We start from the raw sequence: 27167 nt of genomic DNA, 5'->3' as shown, positions 1-27167 counted from the left end.
AGAGGGAAAGTTGGCCGATTGGATAGGTAACTGGCTATCTGATCGAAGACAGAGGGTGGTGGTGGATGGAAAATTTTCGGACTGGAGGCAGGTTGCTAGCGGAGTGCCGCAGGGATCGGTGCTTGGTCCTCTGCTCTTTGTGATTTTTATTAATGACTTAGAGGAGGGGGCTGAAGGGTGGATCAGTAAATTTGCTGATGACACCAAGATTGGTGGAGTAGTGGATGAGGTGGAGGGCTGTTGTAGGCTGCAAAGAGACATAGATAGGATACAAAGCTGGGCTGAAAAATGGCAAATGGAGTTTAACCCTGATAAATGTGAGGTGATTCATTTTGGTAGGACAAATTTAAATGTGGATTACAGGGTCAAAGGTAGGGTTCTGAAGACGGGAGGAACAGAGAGATCTTGGGGTCCATATCCACAGATCTCTAAAGGTTGCCACTCAAGTGGATAGAGCTGTGAAGAAGGCATATAGTGTGTTAGCTTTTATTAACAGGGGGTTGGAGTTTAAGAGCCGTGGGGTTATGCTGCAACTGTACAGGACCTTGGTGAGACCGCATTTGGAATATTGCGTGCAGTTCTGGTCACCTCACTATAAGAAGGATGTGGAAGCGCTGGAGAGAGTGCAGAGGAGATTTACCAGGATGCTGCCTGGTTTGGAGTGTCGGTCTTATGAGGAAAGGTTGAGGGAGCTGGGGCTGTTCTCTCTGGAGCGGAGGAGATTGAGGGGAGATTTAATAGAGGTTTATAAAATGATGAAGGGGATAGATCGAGTGAACGTTCAAAGACTATTTCCTCGGGTGGATGGAGCTATTACAAGGGGGCATAACTATAGGGTTCATGGTGGGAGATATAGGAAGGATATCAGAGGTAGGTTCTTCACGCAGAGAGTGGTTGGGGTGTGGAATGGACTGCCTGCAGTGATAGTGGAGTCAGACACTTTAGGAACATTTAAGCGGTTATTGGATAGGCACATGGAGCACACCAGGATGGTAGGGAGTGGGATAGCTTGATCTTGGTTTCAGATGAAGGTCGGCACAACATCGTGGGCCGAAGGGCCTGTTCTGTGCTGTACTGTTCTATGTTCTATGTTCTATCATAGAATCTCTATAGTGCAGATGCAGGCCATTCTGTCCATCGAGTCAGCACTGACCCTCTGACAAAGCATCCCAACCAGGCCCTATTCCTCTAACCCCACACATTTTGTATGGCTAATCCCCCTAACCCCCACATCTTGGGATACGAAGGGGCAATTTAGCATGGCCAATCTACCTAACCTGCACATCTTTAGAGTGTGGGAGGAAACCGGAGCACCCAGAGGAAACCCACACAGACACGGGGAGAACGTGCAAACTCCACACAGACAGTGACCCAATCCGGGAGTCGAACCCAGGTCCCTGGCGCTGTGAGGCAGTGGTGCTGACCACCGTGCCACTGGATGGGGAAGCCCAGGAATTGGAATCGAGCTGACCCTCCTGCCACAAGATGGCGGAGCTGAGTTGCTGCTGGGCCGAATGGCAGACTCCAGTTGATGCTTTCCTGTCAGGTTTCTGGAACAAGAGGTTTTCTTTGCAGCCGATGCCACAGAGCAGCATCGAGCACCGAGGGTTGTGGTTACTGAATTCTCCCCGGTACTTACTGAGTCTCGGCAATTCTGCTGGAGCGCTTTCCCGGAGGATTCATCCCCAGGTTTCCCATCTTTAATAAATCATTCAAAGGCAGTTAGTGACAGTATTTCAGAATTTAAACTTTAAATCCTGGAGACTCAAGGACAAACCTGGAGGGTTGGGGACCCTTGGTGCATATAGGGATTAAAAATCGACTTTTCTTTTTTTACAGGCCCTTGATCGAGTTTCAAAGGGAAACAGAGTTAGGAGCCGGTGGGTGCTGGGCATGTGGGAAATGCTGTGAGTCAGGACTTTTTAATATTCATTTGTGGGACATGGGCGTCGCTGGCTGGCCAGCATTTACTGTCCATCCCTAGTTGCATGAGGGCAGTTGAGAGTCAACTACATTGCTGTGGCTCTGGAGTCATATGTAGGCCAGACCAGGTAAGGACAGCAGATTTCCTTCCCGAAAGGACATTAGTGACCCAGATAGGTTTTTCCGACAATCGACAATGGTTTCATGGTCATCAGTAGATTCTTAATTCCAGATATTTTTTATTGAATTCAAATTCCAACATCTGCCGTGGCGGGATTCGAACCCCGGGTCCCCAGAACATGAGCTGAGTTTCTGGATTAATAGTCTAGCGATAATACCATGAGGCCATCACTAGGATACGTGACAGCAGGGCTTTCCAATGAGCTAAGGTTTGTTTCCTGATTTTCCAGACGGTCCCCGGAACGTTTCCATTGATGGTGGGGGCAGTGCCAGGGAGAGCGAGACGCTGGCATTAACCTGCCAAGGAGATGCCAACCCTGAACCCAACATCACCTGGGGAAGGACAGACCCCAGCAAGCAGCGGAGGTGGAACATTTCCAGCTCGCGAGGGAAGTCGGAGCTGAGAATCGATTCTCTGACACCTGATGACCAGGGACTGTACGAGTGTGTGGTGGAGAATGAACTGGGTGAAGTGAGACTGAGAGCTCAGGTGGCTGTGGAGTGTGAGTATCTCTGTTATATACACTTCGAGATTATAAAGGGGGCTTCATAAAGCCAAGAGAATGTGTTTTACACACAGGCTAACACACAAATGGGGGTTTACTCCATTCCAATAAAGACTCTGTTTAGAAATAGCGAGCATTACAATGCGAAAGGAGGCTATTCAGCCCACTGTGCCTGTGCTGCCTCTTTGAAAGAACCGTCCAATTAGATCCACTTCCTCTGCCTTTCCTCAAAGCCATACAAATATTCTCCTTTACGAATATTTATCCAATGTCCTTTTTAACATTCCGGATGACTGGATAATCCATTTTGCTTACAGGGCCCTCCCAGTGAGGAGTGAAGGGAACCCTCAGTCCTCCAGAAAGGGACGATGCATTGCAGTTGTCGCATCAATGTCTTTAAACAGGAAATTGGATTTTTCTTGGAGAGAATATGTGGGCGGGCTTTGCCCCAGGAATTAGAATTGAACAGACATATCGGTTACCAAACGACACAGCTTGATTACTGAGGCAAAGGCCCAACTCCTTTTCAACGTTTTCTTGTAGGATTTCCAGAATAACAGGTTCCTTTTGCAGCCAACGCAACAGAATAGAATCAATCACTTGGGGGTTTTTTACTGAATTCTCCCTGACACTTACCTGGAGTTGCTAACATTATGTGGGCGTCTCCTTGGGGCAGTGGTTCCCAAAAGATGTTCCAACATGACCCTGTTTTAACATTTGAAAATGTACGTGACCCGTGACCAATAAAAAACCACCAACCATGCAGCATTAGTAACATTGCGGGCGGCACGCTGGCACAGTGGTTAGCACTGCAGCCTCACAGCACCAGGGACCCGGGTTCGATTCCTGACTTGGGTCACTGTCTGTGTGGAGTCTGCATGTTCTCCCCATATCTGCGTGGGTTTCCTCCGGGTGCTCCAGTTTCCCCCCACAATCTGAAAGACGTGCTGGTTAGGTGCGTTGACCCGAACAGGCGCCAGAGTGTGGCGACTAGGAGATTTTCACAGTAACTTCCTTGCAGTGTTAATGTAAGCCTTACTTGTGACACTAATAAAACTTTAAACTTCAGCATTGTAATTAGTATGATTGCTAAAATTCAGATATTATAGATCATCGTATAGTATACAATATAACTAAGAAATTCTGTGTTTCAAAGTACATCGTAAAGGTGTTCTTATTTCATGTATTAATTAGATTTCAGTCTCATTAGTGACAGGAGACTTTGTGAATCCCCTCTCCTGCTTCCTGACCCATGTCCTTTTGACGACAGGAATAGCCCTGGTGAAGCTATTGATGGCTGACAGGTTTGGACTAGGCTTAAACTGATGTTCCCAAATTTGGGCAGAGAAGTTTGGTTGAAAGGAGAAGCCCAGAAAAGGGGCCCACGATGCTCACAGACCGGTTACAGTCTTCGGGCCGGGAGTTATGGTCCACATGAGGAATTTTGGTGACGGCTCTCTGTGGATTCCAGAATGATTCTTGGAAAAAAAAACTAGAGCGGTGTCATATCGGGTACAAAGTAGAGAGAAGACCTTCCAAAAAACACATCGATCATCTCCGTCACAGGGAACCCTCCACAGAGGCAGCGGGTTCTACCATTACGTCGGTGTCCCTTACTCTGGCCTGCGGTCAGGACATTCCACACTCAATAACACCAAGAGCCAGCCTCCGGATGCTGATGATTCTGGTTCCGATATGACAGAGGCGGCAGAAACCCAGTCCGAGTCGCCACTAAGGAAAGCCCTCCACAGTGGCTCTTCAGCGCTCTGCAGGAAAGAGATGTTTCCCAATCCGTTACCCCCCCCCCCCCACTTCCCCACCTCGACCAGACCCCAACAATGGAAAGGATGCCAAAGAGAAGAGACAGAGAAGTCGCCATCGGCATGGGAGTGAGGGGAGACCCTCACACTCGGTGTAGGGGGAAGATGTTGGCAGTTTGATAACCGCCACAATGTCCATGGGGAATCACTGATTGACCTCCCTCTGGGGCTTGTTGAGTATGAGGTCCCCTGATAACAGGCAGTGACCTGCCCAGCTGGGGCAACACAGTGGGTTAGCATTCTTGCCAGGAATTCGGGTTCGATTCCCGGCTTGGGTCACTCTCTGTGTGGAGTTTGCACGTTCTCCCTGTGTCTGCGTGGGTTTCCTCCCACAGCCCAAAAGGCGTGCTGGTTAGGGTGCATTGGCTGTGCTCAATTACCCCTCAATGTACCCGAACAGGCGCCGGAGTGTGGCGACTAGGGGATTTTCACAGTAACTTCATTGCAGTGTTAATGCAAGCCTAACTTGTGACTAATTTATTAAACTTTAAAAGAAACTCATTACCTGGGCCTTTTATAAGGCAGGCCTGGGACTGGGCCTGCTGAACTGTAGTCCCAGGCAGGGACAATTGTGTGTGTACACTGTGGATGTGGCTTTACTTTCCATTCTGTCAATAAATGATGTTCCTATCTAGTCGGGTTTCCTGTGTTATTACACTTTCTAACAAGCTCCCATTACGTCTTCCTTTATATCCCATCCCACCATATGGTTACGGTTAAGGGGGTTTTATCATTCCTCATATCTTCTCTTGTTCCATGTGAGTAAGGTTAACTAACAAGCTCCAGAACCTTCCTTTTTAAATGCCCCTATCTCTGATTCCCTGTTCCCCAGGTAGTCAATACAGCAGGATTTTATGATGAGCTAAGGTTTGTTTCCTGATTTTCCAGACGGTCCCCGGAACGTTTCCATTGACGGTGGGGGCAGTGCCAGGGAGAGCGAGACGCTGGCATTAACCTGCCAAGGAGATGCCAACCCTGAACCCAACATCACCTGGGGAAGGACAGACCCCAGCAAGCAGCGGAGGTGGAACATTTCCAGCTCGCGAGGGAAGTCGGAGCTGAGAATCGATTCTCTGACACCGGATGACCAGGGACTGTACGAGTGTGTGGTGGAGAATGAACTGGGTGAAGTGAGACTGAGAGCTCAGGTGGCTGTGGAGTGTGAGTATCTCTGTTATATACACTTCGAGATTATAAAGCGGGCTTCATAAAGCCAAGAGAATGTGTTTTACACACAGGTAGGGATTCACACCGTTCCGATGAAGAGTCTTTTAATTTGATTTGATTTATTATTGTCACATGTATTAACATACAGTGAAAAGTATTGTTTCTTGCGTGTTATACAGACAAAGCATACCATTCACAGAGAAGGAAACGAGAGAATGCAGAATGTAGTGTTACAGTCATAGCTAGGGTGTAGAGAAAGATCAACTTAGTGCAAGGTAAGTCCATTCAAAAGTCTGACAGCAGCAGGGAAGAAGCTGTTCTTGAGTCGGTTGGTATGTGACCTCAGACTTTTGTATCTTTTACCCGAAGGAAGAAGGTGGAAGAGAGAATGTCCGGGGTGTGTGGGGTCCTTAATTATGCTGGCTGCTTTGCCGAGGCAACGGGAAGTGTAGACAGAGTCAATGGATGGGAGGCTGGTTTGCGTGATGGATTGGGCTACATTCACAACCTTTTGTAGTTCTTTGCGGTCTTGGGCAGAGCAGGAGCCATACCAAGCTGTGATACAACCAGAAAGAATGCTTTCTATGGTGCGTCTGTCAAAGTTGGTGAGAGTCGTAGCTGACATGCCAAATTTCCTTAGTCTTTTGAGAAAGTAGAGGCGTTGGTGGGCTTTCTTAACTATAGTGTCGGCATGGGGGGGACCAGAACAGGCTGTTGGTGACCTGGACACCTAAAAACATGAAGCTCTTGACCTGCATAGAATCATAAAATTATACACCACAGGAGGCCATTCAGCCCGCTGTGTCTGTGGTGTTGGCTCTTTGAACATGATCTCTAATAGTAATCTGAAAGTTATGACAGCGTGAGATCTTGGACAAATTGCAGAAATATCTCGTGCTCAGTGAAAACCGGGACTTAAAACTGCACCCACTGCAGTAAGTTATTGTTGTACAAGCCATCTGTGACAGAACGGTTTGTATTGTGGACCGAATACCTGTGCAGCATCATGGTTTTTATTCCAAAAAACAGAAAAAAAGAGCATAGAATACCGCACAGGAACAGGCCCTTCGGCCCATCAAGCCTGTGCCGATACACTGTTTCTATCCCACTGTTCGCCTCCCATTCATGTGTCTATCAAGATGCATCTTGAACATTGTTAATGTTCCTGCTTCCACCACCACCTCCAGCAGCGCATTCCAGGCACCCACCACCCTCTGTGTGAAAAACATTCCCTGCACGTCTCCCCTGAACTTTCCCCCCTCACCTTAAACCTGTGCCTCCTTGTAACTGACACTACCACCCTGGGAAAAAGCTTCTGCCCACCCTGTCTATGCCTCACATAATTTTGTAGACTTCTATCAGGTCTTCCCTCAGCCTTTGTCTTTCCAGTGAAAATAATTCAAGTTTACCCAAACTCTCCTCGTAGTCAACACCCTCGAGACCAGGCAACACCCTGGTGAACCTTCTTTGCACTATCTCCAAAGCATCCACGTCCTTCTAGTCGTGTGGTGACCAGAAATGCACGCAATACTCCAAATGCGGCCTAACCAAGGTTTTATAAAGCTGCAACATGATTTCCCAACTTTTATACTCTGCCCCGGCCAATGAAGGCAAACATGCCTTCTGGACTATCTTAACCACCTGTGTTGCCACTTTCAGGGTATCGAGGACCTGTAACTTTTAAAGTTTATTTATTAGTGTCACAAGTAAAGTAGGCTTACATTAACACTGCAATGAAGTTACTGTGAAAATCCCCTAGTTGCCACACTCTGGCGCTTGTTCAGGTACACCGAGCGAGAATTTAGCATGGCCAATGCACCTAACCAGCACGTCTTTTGGACTGTGTGAGGAAACCGGAGCACCTGAAGGAAACCCACGCAGACACAGGGAGAAAGTGCAGACTCCGCACAGACAGTGACTCAAGCCGGGAATCGAACCCCGGGCCCCTGGCGGTGTGAGACAGCAGTGCCGCCCTATGTACAGATCCCTGCTGGGGTTCTGTACGCCCAGATCCCTCTGTATGTTAATGTTCCTAAGGATTCTGCCATTTACAGTATAATTCACGTCTGAATTTGATCTTCCAAAATGCATCACCTCACATTTGTCTGGATTAAACTCCATCTGCCATTTCTCTGCCCAAGTCTCCAGCCTATCGATATCTTGCCGTATCCTCTAACAATCCCTGTCCATTTTAACCCGGTTGGTTGGTCAGTTTCGAAACCAGGCACAGCCAATGCATCAATAACCGGTCCCTTTAAACATTATACCCGGACGAGTGTCACAAAAGCATTTCAGGGGCCAGATCCCTTGATGACAAATCATTTTGGTGAATGTTTGAATGTTCAAAGCCTTCGTTCTGCACTACTGATGGGGTTCACAGTCTGTTACAAACTTTAGGAATTTTATTCTCTGGAGGCAGAACATTTTCCTCCAAATATCCCGGGTTCGTGATGTTTCTGGCTAGAAATATATCCGCCTATAACAAATCCGTGCATGAGGCCTTCCCAATGCTGCTTGCTGCTTTTCCAAATCATTACTGGTAAAGTGTCCTTTCTAAACTGGAGGAAAACCCAGGACAGTTAAAATTGTGAATTTTTATCTCTCTCTCTGCCTTTTGAAAGAGCTTTCTAGTTAGAACAAAGAACAGTACAGCACAGGAACAGGCCCTTCGGCCCACCAACTCTACGCCGACACAGAGATCATAGAATTCCTACAGTGCAGAAGGAGGCCATTTGACCACAATCCCACCCAGGCTCTATCCCTATAACCCCTAGCTAGTCCCCCTGACACTAAGGGGCAATTTAGTATTGCCAATCCACCTAATCTATACATCTTTGGAGGGTTTTGGAAGCCACATGATGCCTTTCTAAACTAAAGACGAGTAAAAACTACATAAAGTTAGTAGGGGGCGGTACAGTGGTTAGCACCGCTGCCTCACAGCACCAGGGACCTGGGTTCGATTCCCAGCTTGGATCTGCGAGGAGTCTGCACGTTCTTCCCATGTCTGCGTGGGTTTCCTCAGGGTGCTCCGGTTTCCTCCCACAGTCTGAAAGACGTGCTGGTTTAGGTGCATTGGACCCGAACAGGTGCCGGAGTGTGGCGACTCGGGGAATTTCACAGTGACTTCACTGCAGTGTTAATGTAAGCCTTACTTGTGTCACTAATAAATAAACTTTAACTTTTTTCCCACTCTGCTCTTTCCTCATTGGGCCTGTATTTCTTTCCCCTCCAAGTATTTCTCCAATTTCCTTGCGAAAGTTACTGTTGAACGCCCTTTTCAGCGGATCACAACAACTCGCTGCGTTCAAAAATTCTCCTCATCTCCTCCTCTGGTTCTTTTTGCCAATCCCCTTAAACCTGTGTCCCTCTGTTCACCGACCCTGCTGCCACTGGAGACAGTGTCTCCTCATTTGACCACTCCAAACTCTTGAGCCGCTGTGCCATTCCAGCATTTCCTGCTCCTGACACCAGGTGGGGCTGTTTTACACCAAATGATGTGGAGATGCCGGCGTTGGACTGGGGTAAACACAGTAAGAAGTTTAACAACACCAGGTTAAAGTCCAACAGGTTTATTTGGTAGCAAAAGCCACACAAGCTTTCGAGGCTCTAAGCCCCTTCTTCAGGTGAGTGGGAATTCTGTTCACAAACAGAACTTATAAAGACACAGACTCAATTTACATGAATAATGGTTGGAATGCGAATACTTACAACTAATCCAGTCTTTAAGAAACAAAACAATGGGAGTGGAGAGAGCATCAAGACAGGCTAAAAAGATGTGTATTGTCTCCAGACAAGACAGCCAGTGAAACTCTGCAGGTCCACGCAACTGTGGGAGTTACAAATAGTGTGACATAAACCCAATATCCCGGTTGAGGCCGTCCTTGTGTGTGCGGAACTTGGCTATCAGTTTCTGCTCAGCGACTCTGCGCTGTCGTGTGTCGCGAAGGCCGCCTTGGAGAACGCTTACCCGAATATCAGAGGCCGAATGCCCATGACCGCTGAAGTGCTCCCCAACAGGAAGAGAACAGTCTTGCCTGGTGATTGTCGAGCGGTGTTCATTCATCCGTTGTCGCAGCGTCTGCATAGTTTCCCCAATGTACCATGCCTCGGGACATCCTTTCTTGCAGCGTATCAGGTAGACAACGTTGGCCGAGTTGCAAGAGTATGTACCGTGTACCTGGTGGATGGTGTTCTCACGTGAGATGATGGCATCTGTGTCGATGATCCGGCACGTCTTGCAGAGGTTGCTGTGGCAGGGTTGTGTGGTGTCTTGGTCACTGTTCTCCTGAAGGCTGGGTAGTTTGCTGCGGACAATGGTCTGTTTGAGGTTGTGCGGTTGTTTGAAGGCAAGAAGTGGGGGTGTGGGGATGGTCTTGGCGAGATGTTCGTCTTCATCAATGACATGTTGAAGGCTCCGGAGGAGATGCCGTAGCTTCTCCGCTCCGGGGAAGTACTGGACAACGAAGGGTACTCTGTCCACTGTGTCCACAGCGAAAAACCGCACCGACCTCCTCAGAAGACAAACACGGGACACAGTGGACAGAATACCCTTCGTTGTCCAGTACTTCCCCGGAGCGGAGAAGCTACGGCATCTCCTCCGGAGCCTTCAACATGTCATTGATGAAGACGAACATCTCGCCAAGGCCATCCCCACACCCCCACTTCTTGCCTTCAAACAACCGCACAACCTCAAACAGACCATTGTCCGCAGCAAACTACCCAGCCTTCAGGAGAACAGTGACCACCACACCACACAACCCTGCCACAGCAACCTCTGCAAGACGTGCCGGATCATCGACACAGATGCCATCATCTCACGTGAGAACACCATCCACCAGGTACACGGTACATACTCTTGCAACTCGGCCAACGTTGTCTACCTGATACGCTGCAAGAAAGGATGTCCCGAGGCATGGTACATTGGGGAAACTATGCAGACGCTGCGACAACGGATGAATGAACACCGCTCGACAATCACCAGGCAAGACTGTTCTCTTCCTGTTGGGGAGCACTTCAGCGGTCACGGGCATTCGGCCTCTGATATTCGGGTAAGCGTTCTCCAAGGCGGCCTTCGCGACACACGACAGCGCAGAGTCGCTGAGCAGAAACTGATAGCCAAGTTCCGCACACACAAGGACGGCCTCAACCGGGATATTGGGTTTATGTCACACTATTTGTTACTCCCACAGTTGCGTGGACCTGCAGAGTTTCACTGGCTGTCTTGTCTGGAGACAATACACATCTTTTTAGCCTGTCTTGATGCTCTCTCCACTCCCATTGTTTTGTTTCTTAAAGACTGGATTAGTTGTAAGTATTCGCATTCCAACCATTATTCATGTAAATTGAGTCTGTGTCTTTATAAGTTCTGTTTGTGAACAGAATTCCCACTCACCTGAAGAAGGGGCTTAGAGCCTCGAAAGCTTGGTGGCTTTTGCTACCAAATAAACCTGTTGGACTTTAACCTGGTGTTGTTAAACTTCTTACTGTGTTTACACCAAATGTCCAAGGCTGCATGATCGCCAATGAGTGACGGAATAAACTTCAGGAAAGTGAGACTACAGCGAATGGATGTGGAGTTTTTCTTTCTTTTATTCTTTCGTGAAATGTGGGCAAAGCCAGCATTTGTTGCCCATCATTAATTGCCCTCAAAGTGAATATTTCATAGGACACTAAAGAGGTCTGGAGTCACGTGTAGCCATGATGTGGAGATGCCGGCGTTGGACTGGGGTGGGCACAGTAAAATGTCTCACAACACCAGGTTAAAGTCCAACAGGTTTATTTGGTAGCACGAGCTTTCGGAGCGCTGCTCTTTCTTCAGGTGAGTGAAGAATTGTGTTCACAAACAGGGCATACACAGTCACAGACTCAACTTACAAGATAATGGTTGGAATGCGAGTCTCCACAGATACAGACAATCTGAGTGGAGAGAGGGCCAAGCACAGGCCAAAGAGGCATGAACCGTCTCAAGCCAGGACAGTTGGTGAGATTTTGCACGCCCAGGCAAGTCATGGGGGTCACAGATAGTGCGACATGAACCCAAGATCCCGGTCGAGGCCGTCCCCATGTGTGCGGAACCCGGCCACCAGCCTCCGCTCAGTGACTCTGCGCTGTCGTGTGTCGTGAAGGCCACCTTGGAGAATGCTTACCCGAAGATCAGGGGCTGAATGCCCGTGACTCCTGAAGTGCTCCCCAACAGGAAAGGAACACTCCTGCCTGGTGATTGTCGAGCGGTGTTCATTCATCCGTTGTCGCAGCGTCTGCATGGTCTCCCATGTGCACCATGCCCCCGGGTCATTCCCTCCCGCAGCGTATCAGATAGACAAAGTCGTGTTTGTGTCACACTATCTGTGACCCCCATGACTTGCCTGGGCGTGCAGAATCTCACCAACTGTCCTGGCTTGAGACGGTTCATGCCTCTTTGGCCTGTGCTTGGCCCTCTCTCCACTCAGATTGTCTGTACCTGTGGAGACTTGATTACCTGTAAAGACTCGCATTCCAACCATTATCTTGTAAGTTGAGTCTGTGTCTGTGTCTGCCCTGTTTGTGAACACAACTCTTCAGTCACCTGATGAAGGAGCAACGCTCCGAAAGCTCGTGCTGCCAAATAAACCTGTTGGACTTTAACCTGGTGTTATGAGACTACTTACTGTCACATGTCAGCCAGACCAGGTAAGGACACCAAATTTCCTTCCCTAAAGGGCATTAGTGACCCAGATGGGTTTTATGACAATCAATAATATTTGTACAACCTTTATATTCCAGATTTTGAAAGTAAATTTAAATTCCACCAGCTGCCATGGTAGGATTTGAACCGTGTCCCCAGAACATTAACCCAGGTCCCCGGATTATGAGCTCATTTGTATTATCACTGCAGCCCCCCCCAATCCTACCCAGCTCAATGTGGGCGGCACGGTGGCACAGTGGTTAGCACTGCTGCCTCACAGCGCCAGGGACCCAGGTTCGATTCCGGCCTCGGGTCACTGTCAGTTTGCACTTTCTCCCCGTGTCTGCGTGGGTTTCCTCCGGGTGCTCCGGTTTCCTCCCACACTCCAAAGATGTGCGGGTTAGGTGGATTGTCCATGCTAAATTGCCCTTTAGTATCCCAAGATATTTGGGTTGGGGGGATTAGTGGGGTAAATATGTAAGGCTATGGGGTAAATCTAGGTAAGAGGTGGTGCAGACTCAATGGGCTGAATGGCCGCCTTCTGTACTGTAGGGATTCTAAGTGTTCTAAATGCCCCCTTCGCCGGAATACAATATGCATCTGGAGGGAATGTGGAAGGAGTGTGGAGCTGGATGTAAAGTTTATTTATTAGTCACAAGTAATGCTGACATTAACACTTAATGAAGTTACTGTGAAAATCCCCTAGTCGTCACACTCCGGCACCTGTTCGGGTACACTGAGGGAGAATTTAGCATGGCTAATGCACCTAACCAGCACGTCTTTCGGACTGTGGGAGGAAACCGGAGCACCCGGAGGAAACCCACGCAGACACGGGGAGAACGTGCAGACTCCGTACAGACAGTGACCCAAGCTGGGAATTGAATCCGGGTCCCTGGCGCTGTGAGGCGGCAGTGCTAACCACTGTGCCGCCGTGCTGCCCAGGTGAATATGGAGTGAGTGCAGAGTGAATCTGGAGTAAATGTAGAGTGGACAGGGAGTGGGTGGGGACTGGATGTGGAGTGGATTGGGAGGTGTAATAAGTCTTTGGAGGCAGAAGTCCCTTCATCAAAATCCCTTTATTTACAATTCCAACAGCAGTACTCAGAGTGCTCGCAGTCAGCAGTCTACCCTCGGGAGTGCCAGAGGAACTGACACTCCCGGTTAAATACAAGGAAAAGACTCCCTGATTGGCCCATCAATTGACTCCTTAATCAGGGAGCTCATATTCCAATAGACCAACCGCAATGGCCTGATTGACGTCATTACAGGAGTAACTGGGCTGTGGATTGGGAGTAACTGGGGTGTGGATTGGGAGTAATTGGGCTGTGGATTGGGAGTAACTGGGCTGTGGATTGGGAGTAACTGGGCTGTGGATTGGGAGTAACTGGGCTGTGGATTGGGAGTAACTGGGCTGTGGATTGGGAGTAACTGGGCTGTGGATTGGGAGTAACTGGGCTGTGGATTGGGAGTAACTGGGCTGTGGATTGGGAGTAACTGGGCTGTGGATTGGGAGTAACTGGGCTGTGGATTGGGAGTAACTGGGCTGTGGATTGGGAGTAACTGGGCTGTGGATTGGGAGTAACTGGGCTGTGGATTGGGAGTAACTGGGCTGTGGATTGGGAGTAACTGGGCTGTGGATTGGGAGTAACTGGGCTGTGGATTGGGAGTAACTGGGCTGTGGATTGGGAGTGGATGTGAGGTGGATACAGATTAGATGCGGGGTGGATGGAGTTAATATGGACTGGGCTGGAAGTTCATACAGAGTTATTGAGTGTGGACTGTGCAGGACGCTGACTGATTAAATTCAAATGTGTTTCTCTCTCGGAGTGCGTCTGAGCAGCTTCTGGAACCTGACTCTCAGACAGACGTGTTCCCATCTGTAACTTTGCGCAATAATTAAAAATTTCATGCAATTCACAGAATTGAACCACAGAAAAGTTTAAAAGCAGAAGTTGACGCAGTGACTAACTCAGTCCCACAAGGACAGGAATTATCTCAAACCCTGATACTGTGGTTTTTATAGACATGACCAGTACAGGGTTTGCCAGTCTGCTGATTTCACAACACTCAGTCTGAGAGGAGACATTCAACCAGGAGGGTAACACTCTGACCCGCAAATGTATGTGTGGAGTAAGTGATGAGGAGGGAGGGAGTGAGGATGCAGTGGAGAGAGTCAATGAACACGCAGCAGGGAGTGATCCATGCCAGAATCAGGTTCAGATCCTGATCAGAACAGAGAATTTTGTCGTTTAATTTTCAGTCTGAACTCGATCCAATTACTGACAGTTCCCACCTTTGGGAAATTCAGTTTGAGAAGTGTTGATAATCTGTCAAAATGTGACTCCCGGCCACTCAGAGTTACTGGGAAAGGCAACCAATATCTTTGTCAAAGAGACAGGTTTTACAAGTGTCAAAGAGACAGGTTTTACAAGTGTCTCAGGAATGAAGGTGGAGGGGTTTAGGTAGGGAACAACAGAGCTTAGAACCCAGGCAGCTGGAGAAACAGCAGCTATGGCTGGGATTCTGGGAACCAGGAATATGCAAGAGGCTGGAATTGAAGGAGAACAGAGATCGCAGAGGGTTCCAGGAGCTGGAGGAGGTTGCAGAGATAGGGAGGGGGTGTAGGGGGTGGAGGAGGTTACAGAGATAGGGAGGGGGTGTAGGGGGTGGAGGAGGTTACAGAGATAGGGAGGGTTGTAGGGGCTGGAGGAGGTTACAGAGATAGGGAGGGTTGTAGGGGCTGGAAGAGGTTATAGAGATAGGGAGGGTTGTAGGGGCTAGAGGAGGTTACAGAGATAGGGAGGGGTGTAGGGGCTGGAGGATGATACGGAGGTTATTGGGGCTTCAGGAGGTTACAGAGATAGGGAGGGGTGTAGGGTCTGGAGGAGGTTACAGAGATAAGAAGAGTTACATACAAATGTGAAGTAGGATTTAGGGTAGGTGTATCTGACAGGTTAATGCCAGTTTAATTTTCTCACTGGCGCCGAGGCCCTATAACGCTCCCTATCTCTGTAATCTCCTCCAGCCCCTGCAACCCTCCCACCTCTGTAACCTCCTAGAGCCGCTACACCCCTCCCTATTTTTGTAACCTCCTCGAGACACTACAACCCTCCCTATCTCTAACCTTCTCCAGCCCCTACAACTCTCCCTACCTCTGTAACCTCCTCCAGCCCCTACAACCATCCCTATCTCTGTAACCTCCTCCAGTCCCTACACCCCCTCCCTATCTCTGTAACCTCCTCCAGCCCCTACACCTCCTCCCTATCTCTGTAACCTCCTCCAGCCCCTACAACCATCCCTATCTCTGTAACCTCCTCTAGCCTCCACACTACTCCCTATCTCCGTAACCTCTTCAACTCTCTCCATCTCTGTAACCTCCTCTTGCCCCACAACCCTCCTTATCTCTGTAACCTCCTCCAGCCCCTACACTCCTCTCTATCTCTGTAAACTCCTCCCACCCTTACAACCCTCCCTATTTCTGTAACCTCCTCCAGTCCCTACAACCCTCCTTATCTTTGTAACCTCCTCCAGTCCCTACACCGCCTCCCTATCTCTGTAACCTCTTCCAGCCCCTACACTCCTCTCTATCTCTGTAACCTCCTCCAGCCCTTACACCCCTCCCTATCTCTGTAACCTCTCCCAGCCCCTACAACCCTCCCTATCTCTGTAACCTCTCCCAGCCCCTACAACCCTCCCTATCTCTGTAACCTCCTCCAGCCCCTACAACCCTCCCTATCTCTGTAACCTCCTCTAGCCCCTACAACCCTCCCTATCTCTGTAACCTCCTCCAGCCCCTACAACCCTCCCTATCTCTGTAACCTCCTCCAGCCCCTACACCACCTCCCTATCTCTGTAACCTCCTCCAGTCCCTACACCACCTCCCTATCTCTGTAACCTCCTCCAGTCCCTACACCACCTCCCTATCTCTGTAACCTCCTCCAGCCCCTACACCACCTCCCTATCTCTGTAACCTCCTCCAGCCCCTACAACCCTCCCTATCTCTGTAACCTCCTCCAGTCCCTACACCACCTCCCTATCTCTGTGACCTCCTCCAGCCCCGAGGTGACACTAGAAAGATATGAAGCACTAATATGGCCACACAGCTCGGATACTGTGTAGATCTGGTCACCACAGGAAGGATGTAAGTGTGCTGGAGTGGGGAAGAGAGAAAATTTACAAGGATGTTGCCAGGACTGGAGAATTTTAATCTAAAAATTAGATAGACTGGGGAAACAAAAATAAAATCCTGAGAGTGTGGGAAACGTGAAATAAAATAGAAAGTGCTGGAAAACCTCAGCAGGTCTGGCAGCTTCTGTGGAGAGAGACAGTTAATTTGAGTCGCTATGACTGACTCTGTCTCTCTCTTCACAGATGCTGCCAGACCTGCAGAGATTTTCAAACATTATCTGTTTTTGTTTCAGGTGGACTGGGGTTGTTTACTTTGGAAAAGGTGAGATCATTGAGGTGTATAAAATTATAACCAGTCTGGATGGGGAAGTACTTATTTCCTTTAGCAGAGAAGTCAACAACCAGGTGGAAAATATGAAGTAAATGGTACAACGATTCGAGGAGATTGTGTCTCCCAGAGGGTGAAAGGTGCTAGAGGCAGAGACCCTTTTCATGTGGGCGGCACAGTGGTTAGCACTGCTGCCTCACAGCGCCAGCGACCCGGGTTCGATGCCCGGCTTGGGTCACTGTCTGTGCGGAGTCTGCACGTTCTCCCCGTGTCTGCGTGGGTTTCCTCCGGGTGCTCCGGTTTCCTCCCACAGTCCGAAAGACGTGCTGGTTAGGCGCATTGGCCATGCTAAATTCTCCCTCAGTGTACCCGAACAGGCACCGGAGTGTGGCGACTAGAGGGATTTTCACAATAACTTCATTGCAGTGTTAATGTAAGCCTACTTGTAACAGTAATAAATAAACTTTAACTTTAATTAAATTGTTGGATTTCTACATGAATTACTGTAACTGATAGGGCTACAGACCAAGAACTAGACAATGGGATTAGGCTGGATAACTGTTTGCCAGCCAGAACAGTGATGACGGGCTGAATGGTCTCCTGTTCTGTAAATCTTTGTGACTCGATGAGACAGACAGGGATTTAAACATGAGGATGTGAATTTTATAATGAAGCTGTTGCTTGGTGGTGGCACAGTGGTTAGCACTGCTGCCTCACAGCGCCAGGGACCCGGGTTCAATTCCGGCCTCAGGTCACTGTCTGTGTGGAGTTTGCACATTCTCCTCGTGTCAGCGTGGGTTTCCTCCGGGTGCTCCGGTTTCCTCCCACAGTCCAAAGATGTGCGGGTTAGATGCATTGGCCATGCTAAATTGCCCCTTAGTGTCAGGGGGCGAGCAGGATAAATACGTGGGGTTATGGGGATAGGGCCTGGGTGAGGAATTTTGTTGGTGCAGGCTTAATGGGCTGAATGGCCTCTTTCTGCAGTGTTGGGATTCCATGGATTGGAAGCCAGTGTACAGTGAACGCACAGAGGGTGATGGGCATGTGGGAATTGCTGAGAGTCAGGATACAAGACAGCAGATTTTTCCGATGAGCTGAAATTTGTTTCCTGATTTTCCAGACGGTCCCCGGAACGTTTCCATTGACGGTGGGGGCAGTGCCAGGGCGGGCGAGACGCTGGCATTAACCTGCCAAGGAGATGCCAACCCTGAACCCAACATCACCTGGGGAAGGACAGACCCCAGCAAGCAGTGGAGGTGGAACATTTCCAGCTCGCGAGGGAAGTCGGAGCTGAGAATCGATTCTCTGACACCGGATGACCAGGGACTGTACGAGTGTGTGGTGGAGAATGAACTGGGTGAAGTGAGACTGAGAGCTCAGGTCACTGTATTAGGTACGTGTTTATGACTTTCATACTGACTCTCTCAAGACAGCCAATGAACCTTAGAATCCCTACACTGCAAGCGGAGACCATTCGGCCCATCAAGTCTGCACCAACTTTCCGACAGAGCATCCCACCCATGCCCTATCCCTGTAACCCCAGATATTTACCCCACCAATCCCCTTAACCTGCACATCTTGGGACACCAAGGGAGAATTTAGCACGATCAATCCACCTAACCAGGACATCTTTCGGACTGTGGGAGGAAACTGGAGCACCCAGAGGAAACCCACACAGACACAGGGAGAACGTGCAAACTCCACACAGACGGTGACCCGAGATCGGAATTGAACCTGGGTCCCTGGCGCTGTGAGGCAGCAGCGCTAACCACTGTGCCACCCAATGAAGGCCTATGAAACCCAATGAGGGACAAGACCTTGGGCAGAATTTTCCAATTCCGCCCTCCATGGGAATCGTAGGACCATGCAAACGTCCCTTGACCTCAGGTGGGATTTTCCAGTCTTGGGGTGAGCGCGGCTGGAAAATCCCACCCCTTGTCTGTAATGAAGTCAATGGTTGTGTGGGGTCGGAGGTTAGTTGAGATTGATGAAGGCAGGATATTACAAACCTGCGGACTGTGTGAAGGGTGTAATACTGACGGAGAGAAACGTTTACAATTTCAATCACTCTGGGGAACAAAGTGTTAAAGTGAAAGTTGCAATAAATGGTGATTTCTGTACAGTGAGGCGGGGGGGAGAGTATGTAGAGATGGGGGTTTGAAAAGTTCAGGGACAACTGGCCACATAGAGAGAGGACAAAAAAGCACAAGAAAGAGTTTGCATTTCCATAGCACCTTTCACAACCTCAGGATATCCCAGAATGTTTTGGAGCAGTTGGAGTTGTTTCAAAGCGTTTGCACTGTCACCGTGGATAACATAACAGCAAACTCCTCAGCAGGCCAGGCAGCATGTACAGAGAAGGAAACAGGGATTAATGGTTTAGATGATTTTTGATTTGATTTGATTTATTATTGTCACATGTATTAACATAGTGAAAAGTACTGTTTCTTGCCCACTGTACAGACAAAGCATACCGTTCATAGAGAAGGAAAGGAGAGAGTGCAGAATGTAGTGTTACAGTCATAGCTAGGGTGTAGAGAAAGATCAACTTAATGCAAGGTAAGTCCATTCAAAAGTCTGACAGCAGCAGGGAAGAAGCTGTTCTTGAGTCGGTTGGTACGTGACCTCAGACTTTTGTATCTTTTTCCCGAAGGAAGAAGGTGGAAGAGAGAATGTCCGGGGTGCGTGGGGGTCCTTAATTATGCTGGCTGCCTTGCTGAGGCAGCGGGAAGTGTAGACAGAGTCAATGGATGGGAGGCTGGTTTGCGCGATGGATTGGGCTACATTCACAATCTTTTGTAGTTTCTTGCGGTCTTGGGCAGAGCAGGAGCCATACCAAGCTGTGATGCACCATAGAAAGCATTCTTTCTGATTGTATCTGTAAAAGTTGGTGAGAGTCGTAGCTGACATGCCAAATTTACTTAGTCTTCCGAGAAAGTAGAGGCATTGGTGGGGCTTTCTTAACTATAGTGTCGGAATGGGAGGGGCCTTTCATTGGAGCTCGCTCCCTCTCACTGTGGGTAAGGGATCAAATGTTTCTCCAGTGATGATGTGGAGTTTGATTAATGAACACTTTCTCTTTGTCGTTCCAGAGACACCTCAGCAGGAAGTTATCACTCTGGGCCTCTCTGTACCTCTGGCCAGCTTGTCGGGGTTTGGACTTCTGATTTGCTTAATTCGCAAACGGCTGATCAAAGACTTGATAAAGGGAAAGTCTTCGACTCCTAACAGCAGCTCCTCAAAAAGTCCATCTACACAGATCAGCTGTTGATGAACCCCCCTGCCCTTCCTCCTGGACCTCGGGCAGTGGGGGGCCATCATACTGAACTGTTACAGACAACTCCGTTTAATCGCTCAATGCAAAAAAAACCAGCTGAAATGTAGCAATTTGTAAACTGCTTTCGAAGAGCAAGTGAGTTGTGAAATTTCGAGGGACTGGCACCTCCTTCACTGAATGACCCTGGCTCCCAGTCCAACAACATCTCCATTTTAAACCTCTCGCCTTTTGTTTTTCGAAATAACAGCTACTGACTACAGATGCTGGAATCTGAAACCAAAAGAGAAAATGCTGCAAAATCTCAGCAGGTCTTGGCAGCATCTGTAAGGGGAGAAAAGAGCTGACCTTTCGAATCCAGATGACCCTTTGTCAAAGTTTTGAGACTTTCCAGCACTTCCTCTTTTGGTTTTTGTTTTTCGAATCCTTGTATGGCCTCACTCCCCCCGCCCCCCCATCCCCCCCAAACACCTCTGTAATCTCTTGCTGCCCTATAACTCGCCCAAATGGGGCGGTACTGCTGCCTCACAGGGGACCCAGGTTCAATTCCGGCCTCGGGTCACTGTCTGTGTGGAGTTTGCACATTCTTCCTGTGTTTGCGTGGGTTTCCTCCGGGTGCTCCGGATTCCTCCCACAGTCCAAGATGTGCGGGTTAGTGGATTGGCCATGCTAAAATTGACCCTAGTGTGAGGGGGATTAGCAAGGTAAATGTGTGAGGTTACGGGAACGGGGCCTGGGTGGGATTGTGATCGGTAGAGACTCGATGGGCTGAATGGCCTCCTTCTGTACTGTCGCAATTCTATGATTCTATGTCTACCTCTCCAATTCTGATCTCTTGAATATCACCTATTTTGATCACTCCAGTATCAGTGGCCATGCCTTAGCTCCGAGCTCTGGAATTCTCTCTCTGAACCTCTTCGCCTCTCAACCTCACTTTCCTTCTTTATGACAATCTTTAAAATCTTTGACCAGTTATTTGGGTGTCCGTTCTAATATCTCCTCAATGTGTTTTATAAAGCTCGTGAAGCACCGTGAGATATTTTACTGCCTTAAAAACAGAATAAAGAACAAAGAACAAAGAACAGTACAGCACAGGAAACAGGCCCTTCGACCCTCCAAGCCTGTGCCACTCATTGGTCCAACCAGACCATTCGTTTGTATCCCTCCATTCCCAGACTGCTCATGTGACCATCCAGGTAAGTCTTAAACGATGCCAGCGTGTCTGCTTCCACCACCCTACTTGGCAGCGCATTCCGGGCCCCCACCACTCTCTGTGTAAAAAACGTCCCTCTGATATCTGAGTTATACCTCGCCCCTCTCACCTTGAGCCCGTGACCCCTCGTGATCGTCACCTCCAACCTGGGAAAAAGTTTCCCACTGTTCACCCTATCTATACCCTTCATAATTTTGTACACCTCTATTAGGTCTCCCCTCATTCTCCGTCTTTCCAGGGAGAACATGCCCAGTTTACCCAATCTCTCCTCATAGCTAAGACCCTCCATACCAGGCAACATCCTGGTAAACCTTCTCTGTACTCTCTCTAAAGCCTCCACGCCCTTCTGGTAGTGCGGCGACCAGAACTGGACACAGTACTCCAAATGTGGCCTAACCAGCGTTCTATACAGCTGCAACATCAGACTCCAGCTTTTATACTCTATACCCCGTCCTATAAAGGCAAGCATACCATATGCCTTCTTCACCACCTTCTCCACCTGTGCTGCCACCTTCAAGGATTTGTGGACTTGCACACCTAGGTCCCTCTGTGTTTCTATACTCTTGATGGCTCTGCCATCTATTGTATAACTCCCCCCTACATTAGTTCTTCCAAAATGCATCACTTCGCATTTATCTGGATTAAATTCCATCTGCCATTTCTCTGCCCAATTTGCCAGCCTATCTATATCCTGCTGTATTGTCCGACAATGTTCATCGCTTTCCGCAAGTCCAGCCATCTTTGTGTCATCCGCAAACTTGCTGATAACACCAGTTACACCTTCTTCCAAATCATTTATATATATCACAAATAGCAGAGGTCCCAGTACAGAGCCCTGTATTAGAAATGCAAGTTGCTGTTGCTGTGTTTACTTTGATAGAACCATAGAAAAGTTACAGCATGGAAGGAGGCCATTCAGCCTGTCTTTCCCATGCCAGCCTGATTTCGCCCAGATACTCTTTCTAATCCCATCTTCCTGCACCCAGCCCATAGACCAATGAGCTACGAATGGTGGTAAAATTTGTGACGATTTTGGGCTCATCAGAAATCAGATCCTCTCCAAATTTCCATCTTGATTGTGTTCAATGAGAAAAATAACATGTTATTGCAACACCTTTCATTCCCTCAGGCCATTGCAACGTGCCTTCCAGCCAATGGAATACTTTCTGAATCATAGTCACTGTAATGTAAGCAGTCAATCTGTGCATAGCAAGATCCCAATAAATGGCACCATAATAAAGATCAGATCATTTTTTATTGATGTCGATTGAGGCCAGGTGGCGCCCCCAGCTCTTCTTTGCAACAGTGCCTGTGGAATCTTTTACATCCATCTGAGAGGGGAGATGGTGGAGGGGGGGATTCTTATCTGCTTCAAGAAGACAACCATCATCCCAGTACCAAAGCAGCATGTCTTAATGACTATCGGCCGGTGGCTCTGACATCCATCATGATGAAGTGCTTCGAGAGGTTAGTCATGACACGAATCATGAGGTTAGTCATGACACGAGTGCGGCACGGTAGCACAGTGGTTAGCACTGCTGCTTCACAGCTCCAGGGTCCCGGGTTCGATTCCCGGCTCGGGTCACTGTCTGTGTGGAGTTTGCACATTCTCCTCGTGTCTGCGTGGGTTTCCTCCGGGTGCTCCGGTTTCCTCCCACAGTCCAAAGATGTGCGGGTTAGGTTGATTGGCCAGGTTAAAAATTGCCCCTTAGAGTCCTGGGATGTGTAGGTTAGAGGGATTAGCGGGTAAATATGTGGGGATAGGGCCTGGGTGGGATTGTGGTCGGTGCAGACTCGATGGGCCGAATGGCCTCCTTCTGCACTGTAGGGTTTCTAAAAAAAAAAAGAATCAATTCCAGCCTCCCAGATTGCCTGGATCCACTACAGTTTGCCTAATGCTACAACGAAGTAGAAAGGGTCGAAAACTTCAAGTTTTACGTGTCCAAATCACCAACAGCCTGTCCTGGTCCCCCCATGCCGACACTATAGTTAAGAAAGCCCACCAACGCCTCTACTTTCTCAGAAGACTAAGGAAATTTGGCACATCAGCTACGACTCTCCCCACCTTTTACAGATGCATCATAGAAAGCATTCTTTCTGGTTGTATCACAGCTTGGTATGACTCCTGCTCTGCCCAAGAAACTACCAAAGGTCGTGAATGTAGCCCAATCCATCAAGCAAACCAGCTTCCCATCCATTGACTCTGTCTACACTTCCCGCTGCCTCAGCAAAGCAGCCAGTATAATGAAGGACCCCATGTAGCCCGGACATACTCTCTTCCACCTTATTCGGTCGGGAAAAGGATACAAAAGTCTGAGGTCACGTACCAACCGACTCAAGAACAACTTCTTCCCTGCTGCTGTCAGACTTTTGAATGGACCTACCTTGCATTAAGTTGATCTTTCTCGACACCCTAGCTATGACTGTAACACTACATTCTGCACCCTCTCGTTCCCTTCTCTATGAACGATATGTTTTATCTGTATAGCGCGCAAGAAACAATACTTTTCACTGTGTACTAATACATGTGACAATAATAAATCAAATCAAATCAAGCATTCCCTCATTACCGGCACTGAGTGTCAGTCTGGAGTAACTGGACTGAGACTCAAACTCGGAACCGTCAGACTCAAGGGCAGGAATCCTACACGCTGTCCCAGAACCCAATACTTGGAGTCGGCTGAAACATTCACAGCTGAGGTTGAGAGATTTTTCTGAGGTGAAGCTATTTCAGGATATTGGATTAAGCGGAGTGGTGCAGCAGACCAGCTGTGACCCGACTGAATTGTGGAGCAGGCTCGAGGCGGTGAATGACCTCATCCCCTAACCAAGCCTTCCCCCCCCCGCCAACCAAGCCCCCCCCGCCCCCCCCGCCAACCAAGCCCCCCCCCGCCCCCCCGCCAATCATGCCCCCCCGCCAACCAAGCCCCCCCCGCCAACCAAGCCCCCCCTGCCCCCCCCGCCAACCAAGCCCCCCCCCCGCCCCCCGCCAACCAAGCCCCCCCCCCCCCCCCCCCCGCCAACCAAGCCCCCCCCCCCCGCCACCTTCCCTTTACAGTTACTGAGCATCTATCACAGGCCATGGCCTTTGGTGTTATGGCAACCTTTGGAGCCCTAGGATGTGACCTTCACTCCCCCCCCCCCCCCCCCCCAACCCCTGTATTTCTCCAGTGATGTTTCTTACATCAGCCATGTGGAAACAGGTCAAGGTTCAAAGGTTGTGGGTGAGGAAGATTTTCATCGCTAACCATTGCTTTTACTCAGCACTGATTGGCTGCGGGTCTCCCTCCTGTCCCCTGCCTGGATCGCCATTCTCAAAGCACCCAGAGATTTGCTTGGATGGGGGTGGAGTGGGGGGAGGGGAAGGGGGCAGCTTGGTTGGTCTTTCCTCATCTAAAGCAATGAGCAGGGTCCAGGGTGGGGAGTGGGAGTTGTTTGGACTGAATTTCCCCGGTGGGGGTCTGCTAATTGGAGCAATCCAAACATCACCCAAACAAGAGTTGATCTAACTGGCCAATGAGCAATGGGGGATGGAGGAAGGTGTCACCTGGTCTAATCAGGATTCTGGTAGAACAACCTCTCCAGCAGTATACATCTATTTTCCTCAATGGACAGTGTGTCCAATCCCATACACACAGCGGGAGAGTCACAGTCCATGGGAACATCATTTGGGAGATTGAACACGGTCTCACGCCTGTCCCCATTCTCAAACTCGTGTCCTGCTGTCAATTGGCTCTTTATCTGGAGGGTGGCACAGTGATTAGCACTGCAGCCTCACAGTGCCAGGGACCTGCGTTCGATTCCCACGTGGGTCACTGGCTGTGTGGTGTTTGCAAGTTCTCCCCGTGTCTGTGTGCGTTTCCTCCGGATGCACCAGTTTCCTCCCACAGTCCAAAGATGTGCAGGTTAGGTTGACTGGCCATAATAAATTGCCCCTTAGTGTCGGGGGAATTAGTGGGGTAAATATGGTGGGTTATGGGGATAGGGCCTGGGTGGGATTGTTGTCAGTGCAGACTCGATGGGCTGAATGGCCTCCTTCTGCACTGTCGGGATCCAACCATTGAACCGAGCAAGACTCTGCTGGAGATAGTGAGTTGCTCTCAATCAGTATTTACAACACTTGTCTCTGGGAGTGATCCAGTTCTAAACAGACAACACAACCAGACACCGAGTAAGAGTTCCCAGAAATCAGAGCCTTGAATGAGATAAACACAGATTCCCTTTCAGTGCTGAGTTAGAACAGCAATCAAAATAATCCCAGCTGGGCACTGTGACACTCTATAATTAACTGCCCACCCTTACTTGGAAACTGAAATTAGCCTCTTGACGAGTCACTCGTTGGCCTCATTATAAACAAATTATAAATATCTGACTGTTACATACACGCCTGAAATGATCCCAGACAAATACCCAGATAAACACCCAGTGTCTCTGATTCTCTCTCTCTGAAAAGCTGCTCAGCTCTGCATCAACGACAATGTGACTAGCAGAGATTATAGTGATTCACACATCTGGTATCCTGTGTCCTATCACAAATTCAGGACAGGTACAGCACAGGGTTAGATACAGACTAAAGCTCACTCTACACTGTCCCCCATCAAACACTCCCAGGACAGGTACAGCACGGGGTTAGATACAGAGTAAAGCTTCCCCTACACTGTCCCCATCAAACACTCCCAGGACAGGTACAGCACAGGGTTAGATACAGAGTAAACTCCCTTTACACTGTCCCCCATCAAACACTCCCAGGACAGGTACAGCACGGGGTTGGATACAGAGTAAAGCTCCCTCTACACTGTCCCCCATCAAACACTCCCAGGACAGGTACAGCACGGGATTAGATACAGAGTAAAGCTCCCTCTACACTGTCCCCCATCAAACACTCCCAGGACAGGTACAGCACGGGGTTAGATACAGAGTAAAGCTTCCCCTACACTGTCCCCATCAAACACTCCCAGGACAGGTACAGCACAGGGTTAGATACAGAGTAAAGCTCCCTCTACACTGTCCCCCATCAAACACTCCCAGGACAGGTACAGCACAGGGTTAGATACAGAGTAAAGCTCCCTCTACACTGTCCCCCATCAAACACTCCCAGGACAGGTACAGCACAGGGTTAGATATAGAGTAAAGCTCCCTCTACACTGTCTCCCATCAAACACTCCCAGGACAAGTACAGCACGGGGTTAGATATAGAGTAAAGCTCCCTCTACACCGCCGCACCATCAAACATTCCCAGGACAGGTACAGCACAGGGTTAGATACGGGGTAAAGCTTCTCCTACACCATCCCCATCAAACATTCCCAGGACAGGTACAGCACAGGGTTAGATACAGGGTAAAGCTTCCCCTACACCGTCCCCATCAAACACTCCCAGGACAGGTACAGCACAAGGATAGATACAGAGTAAAGCTCCCTCTACACTGTCCCCATCAAACACGCCCAGGACAGGTACAGCACGGGGTTAGATACAGAGTTAAAGCTCCCTGCCTCCCTGTGCAACATCCTGTGTGAGTTTGCCAAATACAGTAGTGTTAGAATAAAAGGGTGCGTCACAATTTCTCACCGCCTGAAGGTTAAGCTAGAATTCAGCTCAGAAGATGCCATTACCTTTGCTGACGTCTTCATTCTGGGCACAGAGCTGGCTGGCGAGGTGGGACTGCGGCCAGCGATGGGGTATGGAGTTCATACACGAGACAATATTAAACCCACTGACCCGTGGACACATGCACAAACTGAAAGCAGGAGGCCGCCAACTTTCTGCCTGCCAGCAAATAGGCATCGGCCAACACAGCGGTTTAGCTATAAAAAGAGATAGTATGCACACTGTCCTAATGTAAAGAAGGATGTTGATGTGGAATTAAGTTGCTGATTGAAACACGTCTCTTTACCTGAGCTGACATTCTGTCCACTGATATGCCAACCATTTCCCGTCTCTCCTTGTGGCGTCCGTCAGTGCATCCC

At 49.1% G+C, this 27167-nt stretch overlaps 1 protein-coding gene and 1 long non-coding RNA gene across 2 annotated transcripts in view; one reads left to right on the top strand and one right to left on the bottom strand.

The window, feature by feature from the left end:
• Positions 1-26913, bottom strand: part of LOC144479641 (uncharacterized) — a 49186-nt gene extending 22273 nt beyond the window's left edge. Inside the window, exon 1 of the long non-coding RNA XR_013495547.1 lies at positions 26814-26913. This is a non-coding gene — a long non-coding RNA (uncharacterized LOC144479641). The remainder of the gene's footprint in view (positions 1-26813) is intronic.
• Positions 1486-22717, top strand: LOC144479374 (contactin-5-like). The gene is made up of 5 exons (XM_078197994.1): positions 1486-1648; positions 2334-2606; positions 5318-5590; positions 17837-18109; positions 19809-22717. Exons 1-5 carry the CDS (start codon positions 1486-1488, stop codon positions 19985-19987), a joined length of 1161 nt encoding a protein of 386 aa, XP_078054120.1. The 3' UTR covers positions 19988-22717.
• Positions 26914-27167: the final 254 nt, after the last annotated feature.

This window comes from Mustelus asterias, chromosome 26, assembly GCF_964213995.1.
Source record: "Mustelus asterias chromosome 26, sMusAst1.hap1.1, whole genome shotgun sequence".
Classification (NCBI taxonomy): Eukaryota; Metazoa; Chordata; class Chondrichthyes; order Carcharhiniformes; family Triakidae; genus Mustelus; species Mustelus asterias.
The sequence above is the reverse complement of the archived record's forward strand: the minus strand, read 5'-3'. Positions and strand labels throughout refer to the sequence as shown.